This window comes from Phycodurus eques, chromosome 4, assembly GCF_024500275.1.
Source record: "Phycodurus eques isolate BA_2022a chromosome 4, UOR_Pequ_1.1, whole genome shotgun sequence".
NCBI classification, from domain to species: domain Eukaryota; kingdom Metazoa; phylum Chordata; class Actinopteri; order Syngnathiformes; family Syngnathidae; genus Phycodurus; species Phycodurus eques.
In genome coordinates, this window is record NC_084528.1 from 27,269,903 (window position 1) to 27,289,328 (window position 19,426).

Sequence of the window (19,426 nt, forward strand, 5' to 3'; positions counted from 1 at the left end):
AAGAATTTGCTCTCTCTGTGTTTGGGATCTTACACAACAATTTTGCCCCCCCCCCCCCAATGAACTGAGCGGGCTTCCAGTCCTTAGCGGAAACGTCTTCGGTGACATTTGTGATGTGTGTTTCTCAGCCATCCTGTTGCTTTTGTGGCCTTTCGTCCGTAGCGGCCACACGCCGTAGCTATTTAACACGTGACATCAACAAGTAGACAGGGTCAAAAGAGGTGTGTCCCCGTAATAAATGTCACTTGATTTCCCTCGGGGGGAGAGTAGCACCGAAATAAACCGATTGATGAACTTAGCTTCCTTTTGAAGCGCCTGCCTGTGAAACTGATTTAATGCTTCTGCGCCGGCGCATCCTTCAGCATGCATGGCCCGCAGACCCACCTTGTCACTGCGGTGTCACACATGCCTGCGATGACTCCACTGGATCCGACCTGCGTCATCTGTTGCGCTGTTGGCATGCGCGCAGGAAAATTCCCAAAGTACAGCATCCGGCGCATTGCTCCTTATTAGTGCTGTTTTTGACATATCTGAGCTTGGCTTTCATGTCGGAACTTTGACTCACGAGGCCGATCGTTTGTCTTGGCTGTGTGTTTGCAGGGCGGTTGCCGAGCGACAGCCGTTGCCGAGACACAGAGGAGTTATGTTGATGACCATATGAGAAATATGTCACAGGCACCCAAATAGTTGGACATGTACAACAAGTTCCTTTAAGTGCAGAAATGCACCCGTTATGTAATTCATACACATTTTATTGTTCGAGACCTTTGTAAACATCAGCCCTCTGCCACAATGTAAGATTGCTGAAGCAGTGCAGCCAAGGGAAGGCCAATATAATCAAGTCATCAATGAACACCCCAAGACTAGAATATTATGCAAAGCTTTGTTGTTTGTAATGATCATCCTTTTCACAGCAGTTATTATTAGCAAACAGTAGAACAGTTTGCAGGATTACGTAAAAATATACGAAACATTCCATACGGATCAAGGTGGCGCGTGATGCAGGAATTTATTTTCAATCACAAACACTTCACCCCCCAGAATTAAATTGGCATCCCTTGCTAAATTAAATTCAGTAGAATTTCCTTGATTGATTATGGGGAGAGTTAACAGTCGATCCATTGTTATGTTTAAATACTATTTTTTTTTTTATGGGGCTAAATTAAATTAATGCTGCCCGGGGGAGTGGTGTCTTAGTGCAGGTCTGCATGGACGCAACTCAGCGTCTCATAACTGACATCATGTTGCTGTTCTGCAGTTGTAAAACTAGTTGCAGTTGAAGAAAAATTGCCTGTTAGTTGCAGCCAAGAAGTGTACTTTCACCATTTTCTGCAATTGCTTTAGCCATGTTTCAACAACAATTCGTAATAGTTAGTTAATGCAGCACTATTTCCAGCCACAATGTTATGTCGCAAACATATGGAAAAATTTGAATTCTTTCATTTTTATTGAGCATTTCGCCCTTGTCTGAGCTCTACTGAGTGACCTACTATTTAAGTACGGTCATTATATCAATGCTAAAATCAAATGGTAGCGCAAGACTTTGGCTCAGTATTTGCCTTCTGCATGGAATCTTCTTGAAGAAACACACACAAGATTGCTCAGCGTTTTCCTGCGTGTCTATCTGTGCAGCAGGGTGACCTCTCGTTTTGAGTGGGTGGGGGCGACCGACTTGATTTGTTCTAAACATACTAGGGGAATATTTGAAATGTTAGCCTGCAGTCCAGAGGAGCGCAGTGTGCAGTAACCCAACACTGACACACAGAGAGAAAAAGAGAGAGCGAGAACTCCCGATGTTGTGTTTGGCTCTGAAACCCGTATGAATTGTAATTGTCTGAAACATGTTGACAGTCCAGCAGGGGAATGAGTCTTACGTGTGGTTAAATTGAGGCTAAATGGTTTGGAGGGGTTGAGTTTTACCAATCAGGCAGAATTAGACTCTCCTGGGGGATGTATGTGAGAAACTGTTTCTTTGTGTGTGACTGTACATGGTCCATTTGAGCAGCAGGATTATGTCATCAGACTACTAAACTGTTAATCTGATATTGCTTCATTTGCAAATTTGGAGCTACCACACTTGTGGGTGTAGGCGCTCTATTTTCATCATGGGTTTTGGAAAAGAAAATAACATTCAGCCATAGGACATGTACCATAACAATTAGATAAAACATATTACAAGACGAATTTGTATGGTACATGTTTAAAACAATGGACTATGCCTGGCAACATATTAAGCATTTCTGGTGGACTGGTAGGTTTGTTGGGATAACAGTTTCCACTGTCAATATATTACAAGCTACGAGGATGCCAGATGACGGGAAAATATAACCTCTGTCAATAAATGTGTGATAATCTCGGGTTATAATAGGGTACAATCGGTGTCTTCAATAGTTGATGCGAGTACTTAGTACTTTTCGAGGTTGGAAATGGCATCACATGACTTTTTTTTCTGTTCAAAGACGAGAAGATCGCTCCCCCAGCCAACACTGCGGTGTGCCGGTACGTTCGTTGTCACCTCGGTTTTGACTTTTAATCAGAATCAAAATCAGAATCATCATTATTTGTCAAGTATGTCCAAAAAACACACAAGGAATTTGTCTGCGGAAGTTGGAGCCGCTCTAGTACGACAACATTGACAGAGAACACTTTTGAGACATAAAGACATTGACAAAAAATAAACCAAAAAAAAACAGTCACTGAGCAGTTAAGGGTTGCTAGTTAGTTAACACATTTTCCTTGTTGTCACTATGCCTTTACATGCTGCCCGGAACTTCACATGCCAATTTACACCAAATGCGGAAGTGCATGAGCCCATTGGAGGATGCTCTGTGGGATATAATGTTTATGCCCATGTACAGTATTGTGAGGTTATAACATTACTTGAGAACTGTGTATTTTGTATCTTATTGAGTCAAATATAATGTACTACTGGAAATAAGAGTGTACCCCGCCTCTTGCTCAACGTCAGCTGGGATCACCATGATGAGGATAGAAAATGGATAGATGGATACGTTGTACATAAACAGTATCATAAACAGATGGTCAGTTAAATATATTGTTTATCTGTGACCATGAATTTCTATTTTGTAACTGTTGTTCCACATGAAGAAAAAAATTGTTCATATTGTATGATAGTTGCAATGTTATTCGATGATACATACTGTAATCTTGTGTGTTTGTTGCCTGCTGGGCTAGAGGAGGACATGTTTTTGGCGACATAATGACCCAGTGGCCTTAATCCTGCTACATATCCACGGGGGGGATTCTGATGCTGCACTCCCACCCTTCATAACTTCCTTTTGGGGATCAAATCTGGAACTGGAGCCTGGAGAAACACCTCAACCAACTGTGCACACTAGCCCTGAGACAAAGAATATTGAAAATAACCTTAATCTCAGTCTCAAAGGAGGTATTTTCTGCTTCAGATAAAAAAGATATGTTGATAAAATCATCTCGACGTCGGAGCTTTGGGGGCGTTGGGTGACTTATAACTGTATTTTCCGTCCAGCCATGTTGACATATTCTCCGGATGTCTTATCATCGAATGGCTGGAAGGCTGGGAGACGCACAAAACCAGCAGCCGTGGCCTGTGTGTGCTGAACCGCGACATAAGCCCTCCAACCTCAACATGTCATACACGCTGAATTTTAATCAAATTGCCTCAAGGCTGCACCATTTGAGCTCTGCGACCGAGTCGCCACGGCTGGCGCTAGAACGCCAAGAATACACATCACTTAGCATTTAGGCTGATTGATTTCATGCCAAATTAAAGTCAGTCGAGTGTTGCGGCATTTGCACTATTTTTAACTGCAATAAATCCGGTCACATTTTTTAACATTGACATACAAAAAGTCCTATAAAAGTTTTATTATTCAATGCCTAACAGATGAAAACATTAAACTTTGAAAATAGATTTTTTTATTTTTTTGACATTCCGAAGAGGAAGGTAGATTTCTGCTGAGATTAAAAGATTATACCGCGAGGCTGAGTGGGAGAACTAATGTGCTGGGATTTCTGTACGGGACTCTTAAAGTGATAGAGGCAATTGGGAAGAATAAAAATCACATTCAATAATGTACAAGTCATGAATGAAGCCTGCAATTGTCTTCAGTGAGGAAGTAATTGTGTTATCAAGATCTACGTATAGCCCGTTGGATACAATTCGCGCCATTGTCTTTGTTCGGCATTGCCGACATACCAGATGTAGCTGTGTATAGTGTACGGACAAAAGCGAGACAAAGTATCTTTGCAAGGAGTTATGCTGTAGTGCATGTCTCCTTCTCGGCTCATATACATCTGTACTGGGTTTGTTTATATGTGTCATCGTTCGGGGTTAGTCTGCTAATTCTTTCTGGGATTTTAATGTAATCCACTGGGAAATAGATACGGCAATGGATTTATTGTTGTTTGTCTGCCATGGAGATTTCTTGTGTTGCAGATGGCAGGGCGCAGTCTTATTTGGAACATGTCCACATTGTGCTTGTTTAATAGTACCCCAGATCTTAACATGGCCCAAAAACATAATTGATGACACTGAATTTTATGCCATTTTGGATCAAAGAGTCGATTTAACTATTTGCCAATTTCCCCTCTAATTGTGCTTTCTCACTTGCATCTATCTATCTATCTATCTATCTATCTATCTATCTATCTATCTATCTATCTATCTATCTATCTATCTATCTATCTATCTATCTATCTATCTATCTATCTATCTATCTATCTGTCTGTCTGTGTCTATCTATCTATCTATCTATCTATCTATCTATCTATCTATCTATCTATCTATCTGTCTATCCGTCCATCCATCCATCCATCCATCCATCCATCCATAAAAAGTATGGTGGAGTAGTTTTGTGTGTGGCAGCGCTTTCTAGATGTGGAAATGTTAGTGGTGCATCCCAGAGATTGAGTGGCCCTCCGGTGTAGTGTTTCCAGTCTTATATTAAAGCAGCCTGGCTAACACATTACGTATTAGTTACTGTGTGAAGGTGATGACCTCCTCTGTCTTTATGCCAGCAGACACTTATTGGAGGGATCTGATGATCAATGCAAGACTGAACTCTAAATGTAAAAATACAGGGACAGAAGTATTGAGACACACGTCTTCATCAGTCCATGACTCGGTCAAGGGTTGGACTCGACCCCCTTAGCGCTAATTTTGCATCTTACCAAGACCTTTTTGGATAATCGCTTACAACTTTGTGGGAACAAACAATCTAGGTCCACAAAGGCATGCTTTGATGGGTTTGGTGTGGAAGAATCGGAAAGACCTCACCCCCTTTAAAAAAAAACACATCTGGGATGAACCAGAAGAGCGACTGTGAGCAGAGACAGGCCCCGTCTCCGGACATCCAACATCAGTGACATCTAACTTCACAAATGTTCTTCTGGATCAATGGACAGAACATTCCCACAGAATTACTCTTGGACATCTTGTAGAACGTGTCCCAAAAGAGTGGAAACTGTTATAATTAACGTAGGTTTAATGGCTGGATATCCTAATAGCATTTGGGCCTGTTTTTAGTCTTTGGGGAATTCCCTGTCCAGATAAGAGTGCAATCCTGCATAACTTGAGGCTGTGCTGCGCTAACTGCGCTCACCCTTTGTGCTTAGTTCCGGCATCTGGGTATGCTGAGTGCAGCTAGCCCCAACCTGGCCTCTTTGTTAAGTCCACAGGCATCAAGATCTATTTACTCAACAGAGTCAGTGGACATTGAATGCTAAATCTCTTCCCTCGCTTACGCTTCACTGGCCCAATCGTGAACCCTATCACAGCAGCGACCGGCACCAGGAAATGCTGCTTGGAAGTGAATAGAAGGAGACTAAAAACAAAGTCTGATTTAGTGTATACACATACATGATTCAAATTCATCAGTATTTACCTAATGTTTAGCAAGTTCTCCTTAAGTCCCAGCATTCCTAACTGCTTTTTTTCTCTCTCGTCCACCGGCTCCCCACATTGGAATCCTACTCTCTATGATGGATTGCACGTCATTCAGCAGGAAGCAGTCTAAGGTATGTACCCTACGCTTCAACTATCTGTGTTGCTATAATGAACATCAGCAATCAACAGAGCTGATGTGCAGCGTCAAAGGAAACCATTTCAGTGTAAGCATTTGAAAATCCTCCAGTCGCGTGATGCCGCAGACGGTTTCCTTGAGGATGTGAGAAGCATCCTGCACATCTCTGTGCACAATGGCAGTGATTGAGGGTTGAGTCTTGGGGTTGGTCAGCAGGAGCTGGATAGATGTCCGTGTGAATGTGTCAGCGCTCTAAGATGTGCTGAGCACCCACAAAGGCTCTACAATGAGAGCAGGATGAGCGTGGACACTGGGCCAGTGTGTGTGCGCACATTCAAAGCTGCATTGTTGCGAGCGCAACCCCCACCCCCACCCCGACCTCTTCCCCTTGGCGACACGCTGGTGACCGGCTCGGGGATGGTTCGTACACCGGGGGCCGACCTTTGTGTCGAGTACACTCGTTGACGGGTACTTGGGGGACTGGGTCTCTTGGGTCTGTAGTCTGATTTTACCCTTTAATAGTCTTTCAGCTTGTCCAGCACGTGTCTGCTAACTTCAAAACCGTTTGAAGTCCGATCTACAGTTTATATCCCGAGAAACTGACGTCAGCATCATAACTGCGTAGTGCTTATTACTTGGCAATTAGGCATTGGTTTTTATCAGTCTAACAGTGTGATAACATGCGCGTAAATATTGTCTATATTAAGTATCACGGTATTGCAATTAAATCTCTAAAATGTATTAATGTCAAATGTTTGGGTAAATAACTTTCTTCCATTGAATGTGCTATGTACGTACATAAGTACAGGTACATAAATAAGAACATAAATGATAGTATTTTTCTGAATAAAATAAAAATGTAGTACAACATGAAATGTACTAATTTCTCAAAAAAATGAGTAGCTACTATTCTGCTCTTCTTTGCTTTGTGGGGTAACGTCATAGCAAAAATAAACTGATGTTAGCCATGCTAGTTAGCTAGTTATCTGCCTTGGTAGCGAATCTATAGTATTTATTTCAAAAATTGTAGACGGGCTAACTCTTGCAGTTTGTTTCAAACGATTATACCAAAAAGCGTTATTGTAATATATTAACGTTACCTTGCATTTGCCGAAGAGTGTTGGGTGGCGCGCTTGTAAATGTGATATTTTATGCCTCCTAGCCCGATAGCAGCCACGCTTTGTAAGCAAGTTTTGCATATTCTTCCTCTACCAAGAAAAACAAATTATATATACGTTTTACTTGCAAGCTGAATCTACGAGACCCTTTCCACTCATTTTTGCAGTGAAGGGGAAAATGAGGAATTAGCCCTGAAATCTTGTTATCCCTGACTTCAGCTCTGGAGTAGCAGACTGAGCTCGCCTGTGCTTACGACGACACTCTGGACGCCGGAGTCTTGAGCAGGACCTGGTAACACCTTGTAACATCTGACACGCCGATAATGCTGATGCACAAGTGACGTCAGCGCACCAGGATTATAGGCCAAACACTAAATTGTTTATGAAATTGTCATGGACTGCGCTAATGTTACACTGTTTTTTGATCCGGTAAAACCATGGCAGAATATGGATCTTCACGCTGAGACCTTTGCTAGCCTTAGCATCCTCGGCTCTATAAACAGCCGTGATTAAAGTTTTCAGATAGAAATGCCAGAGACAGTTTTTCGTTGGAGCTGTTTATACAAGAGCAGCAGCATATTCCTTTTGTGGTCAAATGGACAGGAAAATAAATGGTTGCTCTGTTGTTAGCCTTAGGCTGGTTAGCAAGACGGTCAGCTAGTGTTTTTTTTGTTTGTTTTTTCTTGCTCTGTTCGCTCTTTCCTGTCTGATTTTACCCCTCGATTGAAACGCTCTTGTCGGCTCGCTCAGTTGTGAGAGTCTTATTTCGCCACACACTGCGCCATTTTCATTACGTCTGACTGCAATTTCGAAAACAGGTAGCGGAAGTGAAGATAACCTTTGGGTGAGGCTTCAAAAGGGTCTATTGTCCAATCGTGGAAAAAAAAATTTTTTTTTTAAATGTATGCAGTCACACACTCATTCCGGCTGGTGGAGCAAGACAGTCCAGAGGAGACTGCTCGCCCTTACTTAGTACTAAAGCAGCTCTAATTGAGAATGATGGCACTTTTTGTTCCTTTCAAAGGCACCAACTCACTTGACTGAAGTCACAAGAAGAGGTTTTGTTTTCAAAGCATTCACTGCTCTCTATGCTTCTCTACTCTACGGTAGCTTCCCAGCCAAGAGCCCCTGTCGTGATTAGGAAGGAGTTAAGTAAGGGTTGTGCATTGGCACCAATTTGTCACAATGCCTAATTTCAAACGATGGCATCCACATTGTGTGCTTGCACTGCAGCAAAATCTTTTTATTAGATTTTATTAAGACAGCGACTAGCTATTTGAATGTTGTGTCAACTGTGTTTAATAGACAAACTATATTGTATAGAACAAATATATTATTATTATGTCAGAATTATTTCAATTTCAATTTCTTCAATAAAACACCATATAATTTTACATTTTTTCCTTTAGGGAAGGTCAAATGAAGTCAGGTTAAAGACAAATCAAGTAAACATGCTCACGTACATAATGTACAGTATATACAGTACAGTAATGGGTGCTTGTGCGGCATGTGCTAAAAGAGGCTTACCCCCCAATCCCCCCAGCCCTCAGAGAACATTTCTCTGTGTCAGTGGTCCGGAGCTCATGCAGGTGCCTCTGGGATACAAAGCAAAGGGGTCTCTTCTGCTCCGTTCTGTGTTGTGAAACCCAGCACTGAGGGCTGGGAGCCAGCATGCGCCGCCGGGAAGCCCTCCGGCCCCGTTTCCTTGGAGACAAGGGTCACTGAGTGCTGGAATTTCTTGGGGGAGCGCTGACCCTGATTTATGAATTCATTTAGCCGCAGCCTCTATGACAAAACCGCTAACAGTGGATTTGTGCAGACTGTCTTAATGAGCATTACTTTGAACAATACACTTAGTTAGTCTGCATCTTACTCTTGCAGACAAGCTCTATCCTACTGATTCACTTTAATGGCACGGCACAAAAAGCCTGATTTTGTGCCTTGTAAAGAAGCAGGATTAGGTTGTGTTGGACTGTACGTGCTTGGACAGGTGTGGAAAGTGTGTTGACGATCCCTTTGCTGTCTTATCTGCAGGTGTTCGCCTTTGACCATTGTTTCTGGTCCATGGATGAATCCAACGCTCCCAAATATGCCGGTGAGTCACACGTGATAACTTAGTCCTCACTCATCACGAGACTCTCCAAAACCCGTTTCAAGAATTTGACTGCTTTGTGACAGTGAAGAAGCTCTTTGGATCACACAACTCAAACATTCTGACTGAACGCATGCACTGAAATATGAACACTCTCTTCACATTAAAACTATAAAAAAAACAATCATTCAACCTATGTTTAGCAATCCATAAACAAATATGAACACCTCATATTTAATATAATAGCAGACCTCCACCAATGTCTCCTATTTGGGATCAGCAGCAAATTGTACTGTATACCTCTAGTACTTCCCAAAATAACTTTTTTTTTTGGGTCAATGTTCATGTAACTGTACTCTATAGGGCAATGAACTATACTTGGTAACCCTAACGCTAGGCAAAATAGAAACTACACCTCACCATACAGCCAAGCAATTACTCCCTTCTGAAAAGATTAATTATAATAATGATGAAGCTAAAGTATTTTTTTGGAAGCCTATTATACAGGTAGAACATTATTACTCATATAATTATAATAATTTAAAAAATAAAATAAGCAAAGGCGGCACGGTGGCCGACTGGTTAGAGCGTCAGCCTCACAGTTCTGAGGTGCGGGGTTCAATCCCCGTCCCCGCCTGTGTGGAGTTTGCAAGTTCTACCCGTGCCTGCGTGGGTTTTCTCCGGGCACTCCGGTTTCCTCCCACATCCCAAAAACATGCATTAATTGGAGACTCTAAATTGCCCGCAGGCATGACTGTGAGTGCGAATGGTTGTTTGTTTCTATGTGCCCTGCGATTGGCTGGCAACCAGTTCAGGGTGTACCCCGCCTCCTGCCCGATGACAGCTGGGATAGGCTCCAGCACGCCCGCGACCCCAGTGAGGAGAAGCGGCTCAGAAAATGGATGGATGAAAATAAGCAAAGAAAGTACAACAGTTGACCTTTTTTTTACGGTTGTAGTTTAATAATTGTATTTTTAAGTCTTAAAAAATGTGTAAGTGGTACCAAAATTAAATGCGTCCCCCATCCATTGCCATAAAACAGCTATAAAAACATAAACTCCTTGGAGGAGGTCATAATGTGTAAATGTTTACCATTAAATGTGTGCTTCTGTGTAATTTTACCTGTGTCATTATCCTTGTACCTGCTCATATTTAATCAAATTTCTTCATCCACTGTACAAATCGCTAACGGCTGCTTTACGCAACACTTCCAATGACGTAATCGCAAAAGAAAATGAGTTTGTTTGTGCAAGCAAAATGCAAATTTTCATAAGGATTGTGGCTATTTTGCTTGCCACTCTGTTTTGTGATGGAGATGTAATACATTCATATGTTGAGCGCAGAAGACAGTCTGACTGCCGAGGGCGCCGCCTGAAGCTGCAGAGACAAGGCTTTATTTAGCTTATTAGACAGCTGTTCTATTCAGAAGTAGCACGACATAAGAGACTGTGCGACACAGCCAAATACTTTCAACATGACCAGGCAGCTGTTGGTCACTGTATTTATATTAAGATTTCTTGTTAACTGTTCTTTTTTGCCACAAGATGCAAACCAAAACATGTGTTTACCTTAATCACTGTGGTAACTGCTTCTTTGTCTAAAAGGTCAAGAGGTGGTGTTCAAGTGCCTTGGAGAGGGAATACTTGAAAATGCATTCCAGGGATATAATGCCTGCATATTTGCCTATGGACAAACAGGTAATTATATTAAGAAAATGTATAATTATATAAAATTATCAACATTTTGGATGCGCAATAGTGGAGTGGTTTGCACGTCTGACTCACTGTCGAGATGTTCAAAATCTTGGCTCAAGCCCTCCTGTGTGGAGTTTGCTGGGTCTCCCCGCGCTTGTGTGAGTTTTCTCTATGTACTACGGGTTCTTTCCACATTCCAAAAACATGCAGGTTCATTAAAGACTCCAAATTGTCCGTAGGTTTGAATGTGAGTGTGTGCTCCACTTCTTCCATACCCATCAAAGTTAATACACCCAAAAAGATGTACTGGAAAGCCAGTTTCAGAGCTGGTTTAATTGGTATCAAGAGAAATAAAGCTAATCCCAGAACTTTGACTTTTTGCTTGGGGGGAAAAAAAGATTTGGGCCATATCGCCCAGCCCTAAATTCAAGTCAGATGCCAAAAAATGTAAGGCATTTCTGTTGTTTTCGTAGGTTCTGGAAAGTCATTTTCCATGATGGGGAACGGGGAGCAGCCAGGTTTAATCCCTCGACTGTGCTGCTCGCTGTTCGAAAGGGTCCACCGAGAGGCAAACGAGGGCCATACTTTTAAAGTGGAAGTGTCCTACATGGAAATCTACAACGAGAAGGTCCGCGACCTACTGGATCCCAAAGGGTGAGTTTGATAGGTGGTCTTGTGCTTTTCTCTCGTAGTAAACACACGTGTGACCTGCATCTGCTCCATGAAGCCAATGAGCTCATGCTTTGGACTTGCGGTGACACGCACACGCAGCTGCTTGCGCACACCGCGGTGTGTCATTTTTTGCCTGATTCATTCCGACTCCAGCGTGAGCGGTGACCTCGCTGGCCGCTCCCGCTTTAGCTGTTCGTGGCTCTGCCTGACTCAGGAGCGTGAGCCTCGGCCGCTTCCTACAGTAGATTGGTTTACTATTTACACTGAGAGTCTTCAGGCCGCTGCCATTGTTGTGATTTGTCTCACAACTGTGTCTCCATTCAGAATAGATAGACGGACTTTCCCCAAGTTTGAATGAAGATATTTGAGTGGCATTGTCCTTTTTGAAACAGATTATAGCGAGTGCAGGTGTTTCCCACTGCCTCTCAAATAACTAAAGGAATGTTAATGGATGACTAAAGTTCTTCTTTCAAGTAGTTACAAAATGCGTGACTCAGAGGCCATTTCCACTTTTTAACAATTATTTCAATGCCATTCCAAGTTGCAGTTTATTGTTAAACTAAACTTAAAACAAAGAGAATTACACTTTGTGTATCCAACCGCATAACTTCGCATTAAAGTCCGCCAGCTTAATGCTAACACATAATGAGAAATGCCAAAAATGGGCTTACGAATAGCATCCATGTGGTGGTGTTATAACGCTTTAACCAACGGATATTTAAACAGAAATGTTGCAGCAACACCCATACACAGACAATATAACAATATTTACAGGCATATATTATTTATCCTCTGTGAAAAATGACTACTATTATTGCAGTTTTTTACTGAGTAACTTCCAGTAGTTGTAAAACACTTTTTCGCTTGTGTTTGCGAGACTGTATTTTACTGCTTCCCGCACACACTAGAAGGAGCTGTAATGAATTAGTCATGATGAACAAACTGTTTAATTCTTCACTTTCTATTCAATGATGTTATTACTGTGTTTTTAAGCAAAAGATACAGCACTATTTTCCTTATTGAAAAGCACATTGGAATGAATTAATAGCATTTGCATTCATTTTCATGGGTAAAGATGATTTGAAAGTGTGTGTTTTATTTATTTATTGTAGTATTAGTGTTGTCAAGGAATGAATTAAGCTCGCATCTCAAGGCACCACTGTATATTAAAAAGGGAACACACGTGATGATGTCTGTCCTGAATATCAGACACAGATATAGCATGTGGCTCATGATGTAGCAATTGCTAATGCGATGAAATAAATTCACACACTCTGATGTTTACACAAAAATGAGATCAGCCAGTAAAAATATGTTTACACACAAGAAACTAGTCTTCACAATTGCTAGCGTTATCCAAAAAGTTTGTTTTCAGCAGCTCAAATTGCTGTTTACATGAAGACACTCAGCAAAAAAAGGATTGAAAAATATACGGTTTTGGCCCTATAGTGGTAAAATAAGCTGCTTCGTCACTCCAAACATATGAGGCTCTGCTAAGAATGCAAATAATATATTGCGCATTGCCTAAAATCCTCACAAACGACTGGATTACAGATGGAATAGCTGTGGAAACTGTAGTGGAAGTGCTTGTAATCACTCTATAGTCCAGCCAAAGCTGACCGCCTTTGGCTAGTTAAAAAAAAAAAAAAAACACCTGCAGTGGGAGGTAGGTCACTTGAATGGAAAAAGGAAACCTGGTAACTTAACCTGAGTAGGTGTATATCCACTGAGTTGGATAGAATTCCGCTTACTGAGCTATTGGATTTCTCCTCAACAACTGGCAGGCAACCTAAAAGAATTACACTGAGTTTGAAAAAAAATGATATTTCATACAAGTCACTGACTGTATTGATGGGAGTGCAGTTATACAATGAAAAACAAATTGAGGCATTCCTGAGGGAAATGTGTATTCATGTCCAATGGGGAAATCATGATTTCAACCATATCTAGAATATTGGCAAACAGAACTGTCCTCATTGGGAAACAGCTAGCTACTACCTAATACGATGATCCAAAAATAAACTAAAAATAAACTAAATTGCAAACAAGTGAAGAAATAGTGATTGAGACAAAAAGCAGTTTGATATTTAAACTGTTCCTGTTTTTACCTCCATCTACCACAAGGTTATGTTCTTTTTTGTGTGTTCTTTTTTTGTTTGAGCACAACTCTCTGCCGACAGTTTTGGACACGTCGACCTGTATTTATATGATGATTCTTTCCGGGATGTTCCCTTGAAGCAAACGCTTATATCTGCCAAATCTTGTCAGTTAAGATACAAATGTGTTTTTAACGTCAGGTGCTCAATGTTAAATCATGTTTCCTCCAGATCTGCTCCAGACTGCGCATCTGGCAACAATTTCAATTCAACATGTAAAATCCCATCTGTGATGAATGTTCAGACACTTACTTCTATGTTGTATCTCATCATATCAGCTTTTATTATTATTATAATTGTTATGTATGATGTTATTATTTCATAGTATCCAGATGACATCCTTAATCTGGATGGAAGTTTAACACACACACCCCAACTCCTCCTCACGTCGCAATTGTGCAAAATTCAGAAGGGCTCGCTCACGGACATATTTTCGGAAATAAGCTGATTATAAAAGATTTAATTGGTTGTGTTATTTCACGCTCGATGGGTGGGCAGGCAGTATGATACAATACAAGCAATTAAAAAGTCCATTTTCCGTCCTTCACTCTAATGACATGCTTGAGGTGAACGTGATAGTTTCAATACCCCAAAGTGCCATACTTGTCATAAAAAAAGTACTTCTGAGAAGGAGGAAATTAAATGTGCTTTATGCCACGAGAGGCATTTCCACTCTTTTCACTGACTAGACTTTTTCTTTCCCCTCTGCAAGCCGACAGTCTCTGAAGGTGCGTGAACACAAAGTCCTGGGCCCATACGTGGATGGTTTGTCTCAACTGGCCGTGACCAACTTTGAGGTAGGCTACTTCTTTTACCGTTGTGTTGTCACACTGAAGAAACGCTTGGCTGACTTCACATCGTACTACTGAAGAAAATTCACTCATTTCTTAATTGCGTCGAAAATAAATTCTAACATCCAACACAGTTCCTTCCAGCTAAATAGCGCTGAGCTTGACAATGTGGTTTTAATCCTCATGAGCTCCTAATGACACATATGTGAATGTGGAATGCACTCACGTGGTTTTGGGTGGATTGTATCCCAAGCATTGGCGGGGCTTCCCTTAATTAAGTTTAAACAGCTCCACCTTATTTCTGTGCGCCCTGTTTTCCTGATATTAATGCACTGGATTTCCCAGAACCAGTCTTTCTGTCTCATGACCCGTTTGAACTAAATGTGAACATTGGCCGCCTTTTATTGTTCTCAAAAGGATCTGTTTGCACATTTTTCCTAAATTCACTGAAATCTACTCCAAACCTTCAAACTGTAAAATTTATGAAATCAATGTATCAATGTTGCCAGTATTGCTCCAATAACCAGAAACCAGGGCACACAATTTACAGCAGATCAACCATATCAGTTCCAAATATTAAACTTCTCTGGTATGAACAGCAAAGGCCAAAAGAAAATATTTGTTCTCCGTCGTTGTTGTCAAATGTGGTGAAGATTTTAAGTTGTTAAAACTAAATTAATCATTTGATAGATAGATAGATAGATAGATAGATAGATAGATGGATGGATGGATGGATGGATGGATGGATGGATGGATGGATGGATGGATGGATGGATGGATGGATAGATAGATAGATAGATAGATAGATAGATAGATAGATAGATAGATAGGTGGGTGGGTGGGTGGATGGATGGATGGATGGATGGATGGATGGATGGATGGATGGTTTATTCTTCCCATAAGGGAAATTGATAGATTAAGTTAAATTATATTTTAGTGTGTTCATCACGTAAATTAATAAAAGTTGCTGGTATAATACATTTGAATTCATACTGTAAATGTAACACAATTAGCATTTGTATCTCTTGTTCCTCCTCCTTGACTGTAGGACATCGAGGTGCTCATGTCGGAGGGGAACAAATCTCGCACAGTGGCAGCCACCAACATGAACGAGGAGAGCAGCCGATCTCACGGCGTCTTCAGTATCATCGTCACGCAAACACTCTACGATCTACAATCTGGGGTGAGTCTTCAATTAGGACACAAAGCGTTCCGTAAATGTTTTGCCCTAACAATGGGTTGGATTCATTACCAGAATTCCGGCGAGAAGGTGAGCAAGATGAGTCTAGTCGACCTGGCAGGAAGTGAACGAGTGTCCAAGACGGGAGCTGCTGGGGAGCGACTAAAAGAAGGCAGCAACATAAACAAGTGGGTATAGCTTGAGATGTTCCGTGATTAAAAGCCAAAATGGGCCCCAGACACATCATTAGGTACACAAATCAAATATAAGAACTCTGTCATAAATTCCAAATTAACAAAGGTAGACAGGCTCACTTTTGATTAAATATTCATTTGGAAAAAATGTTTAGTATTGTGGGTGTAATTTGAAATGGGCAGGACAGTGAGCCAGTGATTAGCATGTCAGCCTCACCATTCTGAGGTCCGGGGTTGAAATCTCAGCTCTGGCCTTCCTGTGTGAGGTTTGCTTTTCTTCCTGTACACTTAGTTCCCATTTTGTATTTTGGATTCACAACAATATTTGTCAGTGTAGTAAATTATTTTTCAAATCCTGGCATTTGGTTTTACAGTACAGTACATTGTGTTTTGTTTTTGTCATGCGCTTGCCTGTTTGAATTCTGACTAAAATCCATAAGGTGTCAAGGCCATCCGTCGTGGCAATGTCCAACTATGTAGTTGTAGTTATATTTGTAAATGCACAATTTTCAGTGCAATTGTTGTGTGGGGAGCTTGTGCAGATGCATCATAAAGTGACTTTAATGTTCAAGAAATCTGAAAGTCTTTAAACTGAACTCTGTATGTGGTTGTAGGTCTCTGACCACATTAGGTTGTGTGATTTCTGCGCTAGCTGACCAGTCTGCAGGAAAGGGGAAGGCCAAATTTGTGCCTTACAGAGACTCAGTCCTCACCTGGCTTCTCAAGGTTTGTACCCCACGTTTAGTTGCATTTTTATAGTTAGTTGTCGTCTGTTGCCATACATTTAAAAAGAAGACAAATAAATGTTGACACTTCTTCTCTGCAGGACAACCTTGGTGGGAACAGCAAGACAGCTATGATAGCCACAGTGAGTCCTGCGGCAGACAACTATGAAGAAACTCTTTCCACTCTGCGTTACGCCGATCGAGCTAAGAGGATCGTCAACCACGCCGTCGTGAACGAAGACCCCAACGCTCGCATTATCCGAGAGCTCAGAGAGGAGGTGGAGAAGCTTAAAGTTCAGCTGTCCCAGGCTGAGGTGAGATGTTGTACCCAACAAATGCCTTCATGGTCACTTTGTCATTGTCCTGACGTGATCCCGATCTGTCCTAAAGTCCTTGAAGGCTCCTGAGCTGAAGGAGAAGCTGCATGAATCAGAGAAACTTATCATGGAGATGACTGTCACCTGGGAGGAGAAGCTAAGGAAGACTGAAGAGATCGCCACGGTTTGTATAGATGACATAGAATAATTATTCCTGGAATAAACCCACTATGCCTACGAATAAAGTGGTGCTGTGTCTACAGGAGCGCCAGAAGCAGCTGGAGAGCATGGGCATCTCTCTGGAAACATCCGGGATTAAAGTGGGTGAAGACAAGTGTTTCCTGGTCAATCTGAATGCGGATCCTGCCTTAAACGAGCTGCTCGTTTACTATCTTAAGGTACGAATTTTACCGACGGAGGTTCAGTGTGAAGCTCAAGGCCTAAAAGTTGAGCAGCAGTGTCCCTGCTTCAGTGCTAGCAGATCCGTTTGTATGGAACTGGTCGGGGGATAAGATGATTGCAATTTATTTGTGAGTGTCAAGAAACATTTTCAACACAAATATAATCCAATAAATTAAAATTCAAATCAAATCAAATCCATAAATATGTTTTCTAACATTACATATAATTATACATGCAACATTTTTTTTTTTACTCGTGTTTCATTTGTCATCGTTTAAAATACAGTAAATAATTTCTCTATACATTAAGAAATGATTGTTCATCCATCTGCAAATAAATAATAAAATATGAATAAATATAATAAAACCATCCATTTTCTACACCGCTTTTCCTCACTAGGGTCGTAGTTGTGCCTGAGACAAGCGCTATAGAAAATGGATGGATGGATAAATAATTAAATTGATTAGATTACAGTAGATTACAGTAGTGAAGCCATTTCATCAGGTTTTTGTTATGTATTCAGAAAGGGTATCAGATGAAAAGCATTCTTAAATACTCTTGTGTCCATTCCTGATGCTATGCTTACCCTCTCACCCAAAAAGCACATGATCACACTCGTTGGCTGTGGTGCCGTAACCTTGCATGACCGCTGTGATTCACTTTCCATTGATCACATGCAAGGGTGTCCAAACAGAAATGGACTTGTGAAAAGCAGAGGAGAGTAGGTGTTAAGTGCAGGAAAGCGAGGGCTTGTTTTTGATCATCCATCATCATCCATTGCATCACTGAAAGTCAGAAGTAGCGTTTGTTGCCCGTCTGATTTCTAGTTTTCTTCCTTTTTTGGGCTGGGCTGGGATATGTTAGGAGCTGCTATTGAAAAAGGAGAAAAGGTTTTAACATGTGGACTGCATGTTGATCCAGTGGTTAGCACGTCTGCCTCGCAGTTCTGAGTTTTGGGGTTTCGAATCTGGACTCGGGCCTTCCTGTGTGGAGATTGAAAGTTCTCCTTGTGCTCGTGTGAGTTTTCTCCAGGTACTTGAAGACTCTAAATTACCCATACTGTAGGTGTAAATGGTTGTCTGTCCACATGTGCCCTGTGATTGGCTGGAAACCAGTCTAGGGCTTACCCCGCCTCTCGCCCAAAGTCACTTGCGATCCGGATGGATGACAATAGAAAATGGATGAATGGATTTAAGATACAGGGTGAAGATGGCAATCCAAATGGCTTTGGAAAAAACACACATCTGCTAGATTTATAAAGATTTAGTCCACAATTACTCTCACATATTCAAGTTAGGTGCTGATTTTTCTTGAATTCTGAAAAGTAGGCGTTAAACACAACAGTTTTTACGTCTTCTGTTGTAGAAAATGTTGGCTCATCTGTGCATTAGTTCAGTTTGTGGGTAAAGGCAGAGTCATGTTTTCCAATAGCAGCTGCCAAAGTCAGAAACACCTCAAAAGGTAGTGCGGTATTGTAAACACCACACACATCTAGATGAGCGTGGGTGACTCCGAAAGACAGAAGCAACCTGCAGGACAGACCTGTAGGCGTGTGAGGAAGCGACGTGCGCAGCCTACAGAACAACAGGCCTTTGTCTGGGTTCTTCCATTTCAGTGTGGAATGACCACAGTAATGTGAAATGGGTTTGTTTGCGCAGGGTTGGACATCCTTTGAAAAAGGAGATGTTTGTCTAACAACGCCCACTTACAAAGCGCGAGCACGGCACATTCTTTTTTCACATTGGCCTGATTTTTCCCTAGTTTTTTTTCCCTTGCAGGCGCAGTATTGTTTTCTCATTTTGTCATAATAAATTAGGCCAAACACGAGAAGATGAATCAAATTCCTTTCAGGCCTGCTGTTATCGTCTGCTTAATATGTCTTCCACCTGTGTGTAGGAGCGCACGCATGTCGGTGCTGACACTTCTCAGGACATTCAACTGTTTGGGATCGGTATCCAGCCGCTACACTGTGTACTGGAACTGTGCACGGACGGTGATGTCACCTTGATGCCCATAGGGAACGCCCGGTGAGCTGCAGTAAAACTACTACAACTTTGTCTAC

At 41.6% G+C, this 19,426-nt stretch overlaps 1 protein-coding gene across 10 annotated transcripts in view; it reads left to right on the plus strand.

Moving 5' to 3' along the window:
- kif13a (kinesin family member 13A) overlaps positions 1-19,426 on the plus strand; it is a 45,474-nt gene that overhangs the window by 5,539 nt on the left and 20,509 nt on the right. For all 10 annotated transcript variants that reach the window (XM_061674931.1, XM_061674932.1, XM_061674936.1 and 7 more), the window contains exons 3-14: positions 6,003-6,018; positions 9,176-9,236; positions 10,838-10,930; positions 11,401-11,581; positions 14,468-14,552; positions 15,595-15,729; positions 15,802-15,914; positions 16,535-16,646; positions 16,747-16,959; positions 17,036-17,146; positions 17,226-17,360; positions 19,261-19,391. In XM_061674931.1, the coding sequence (XP_061530915.1) occupies positions 6,003-6,018; positions 9,176-9,236; positions 10,838-10,930; positions 11,401-11,581; positions 14,468-14,552; positions 15,595-15,729; positions 15,802-15,914; positions 16,535-16,646; positions 16,747-16,959; positions 17,036-17,146; positions 17,226-17,360; positions 19,261-19,391 (1,386 nt within the window). The remainder of the gene's footprint in view (positions 1-6,002; positions 6,019-9,175; positions 9,237-10,837; positions 10,931-11,400; positions 11,582-14,467; positions 14,553-15,594; positions 15,730-15,801; positions 15,915-16,534; positions 16,647-16,746; positions 16,960-17,035; positions 17,147-17,225; positions 17,361-19,260; positions 19,392-19,426) is intronic.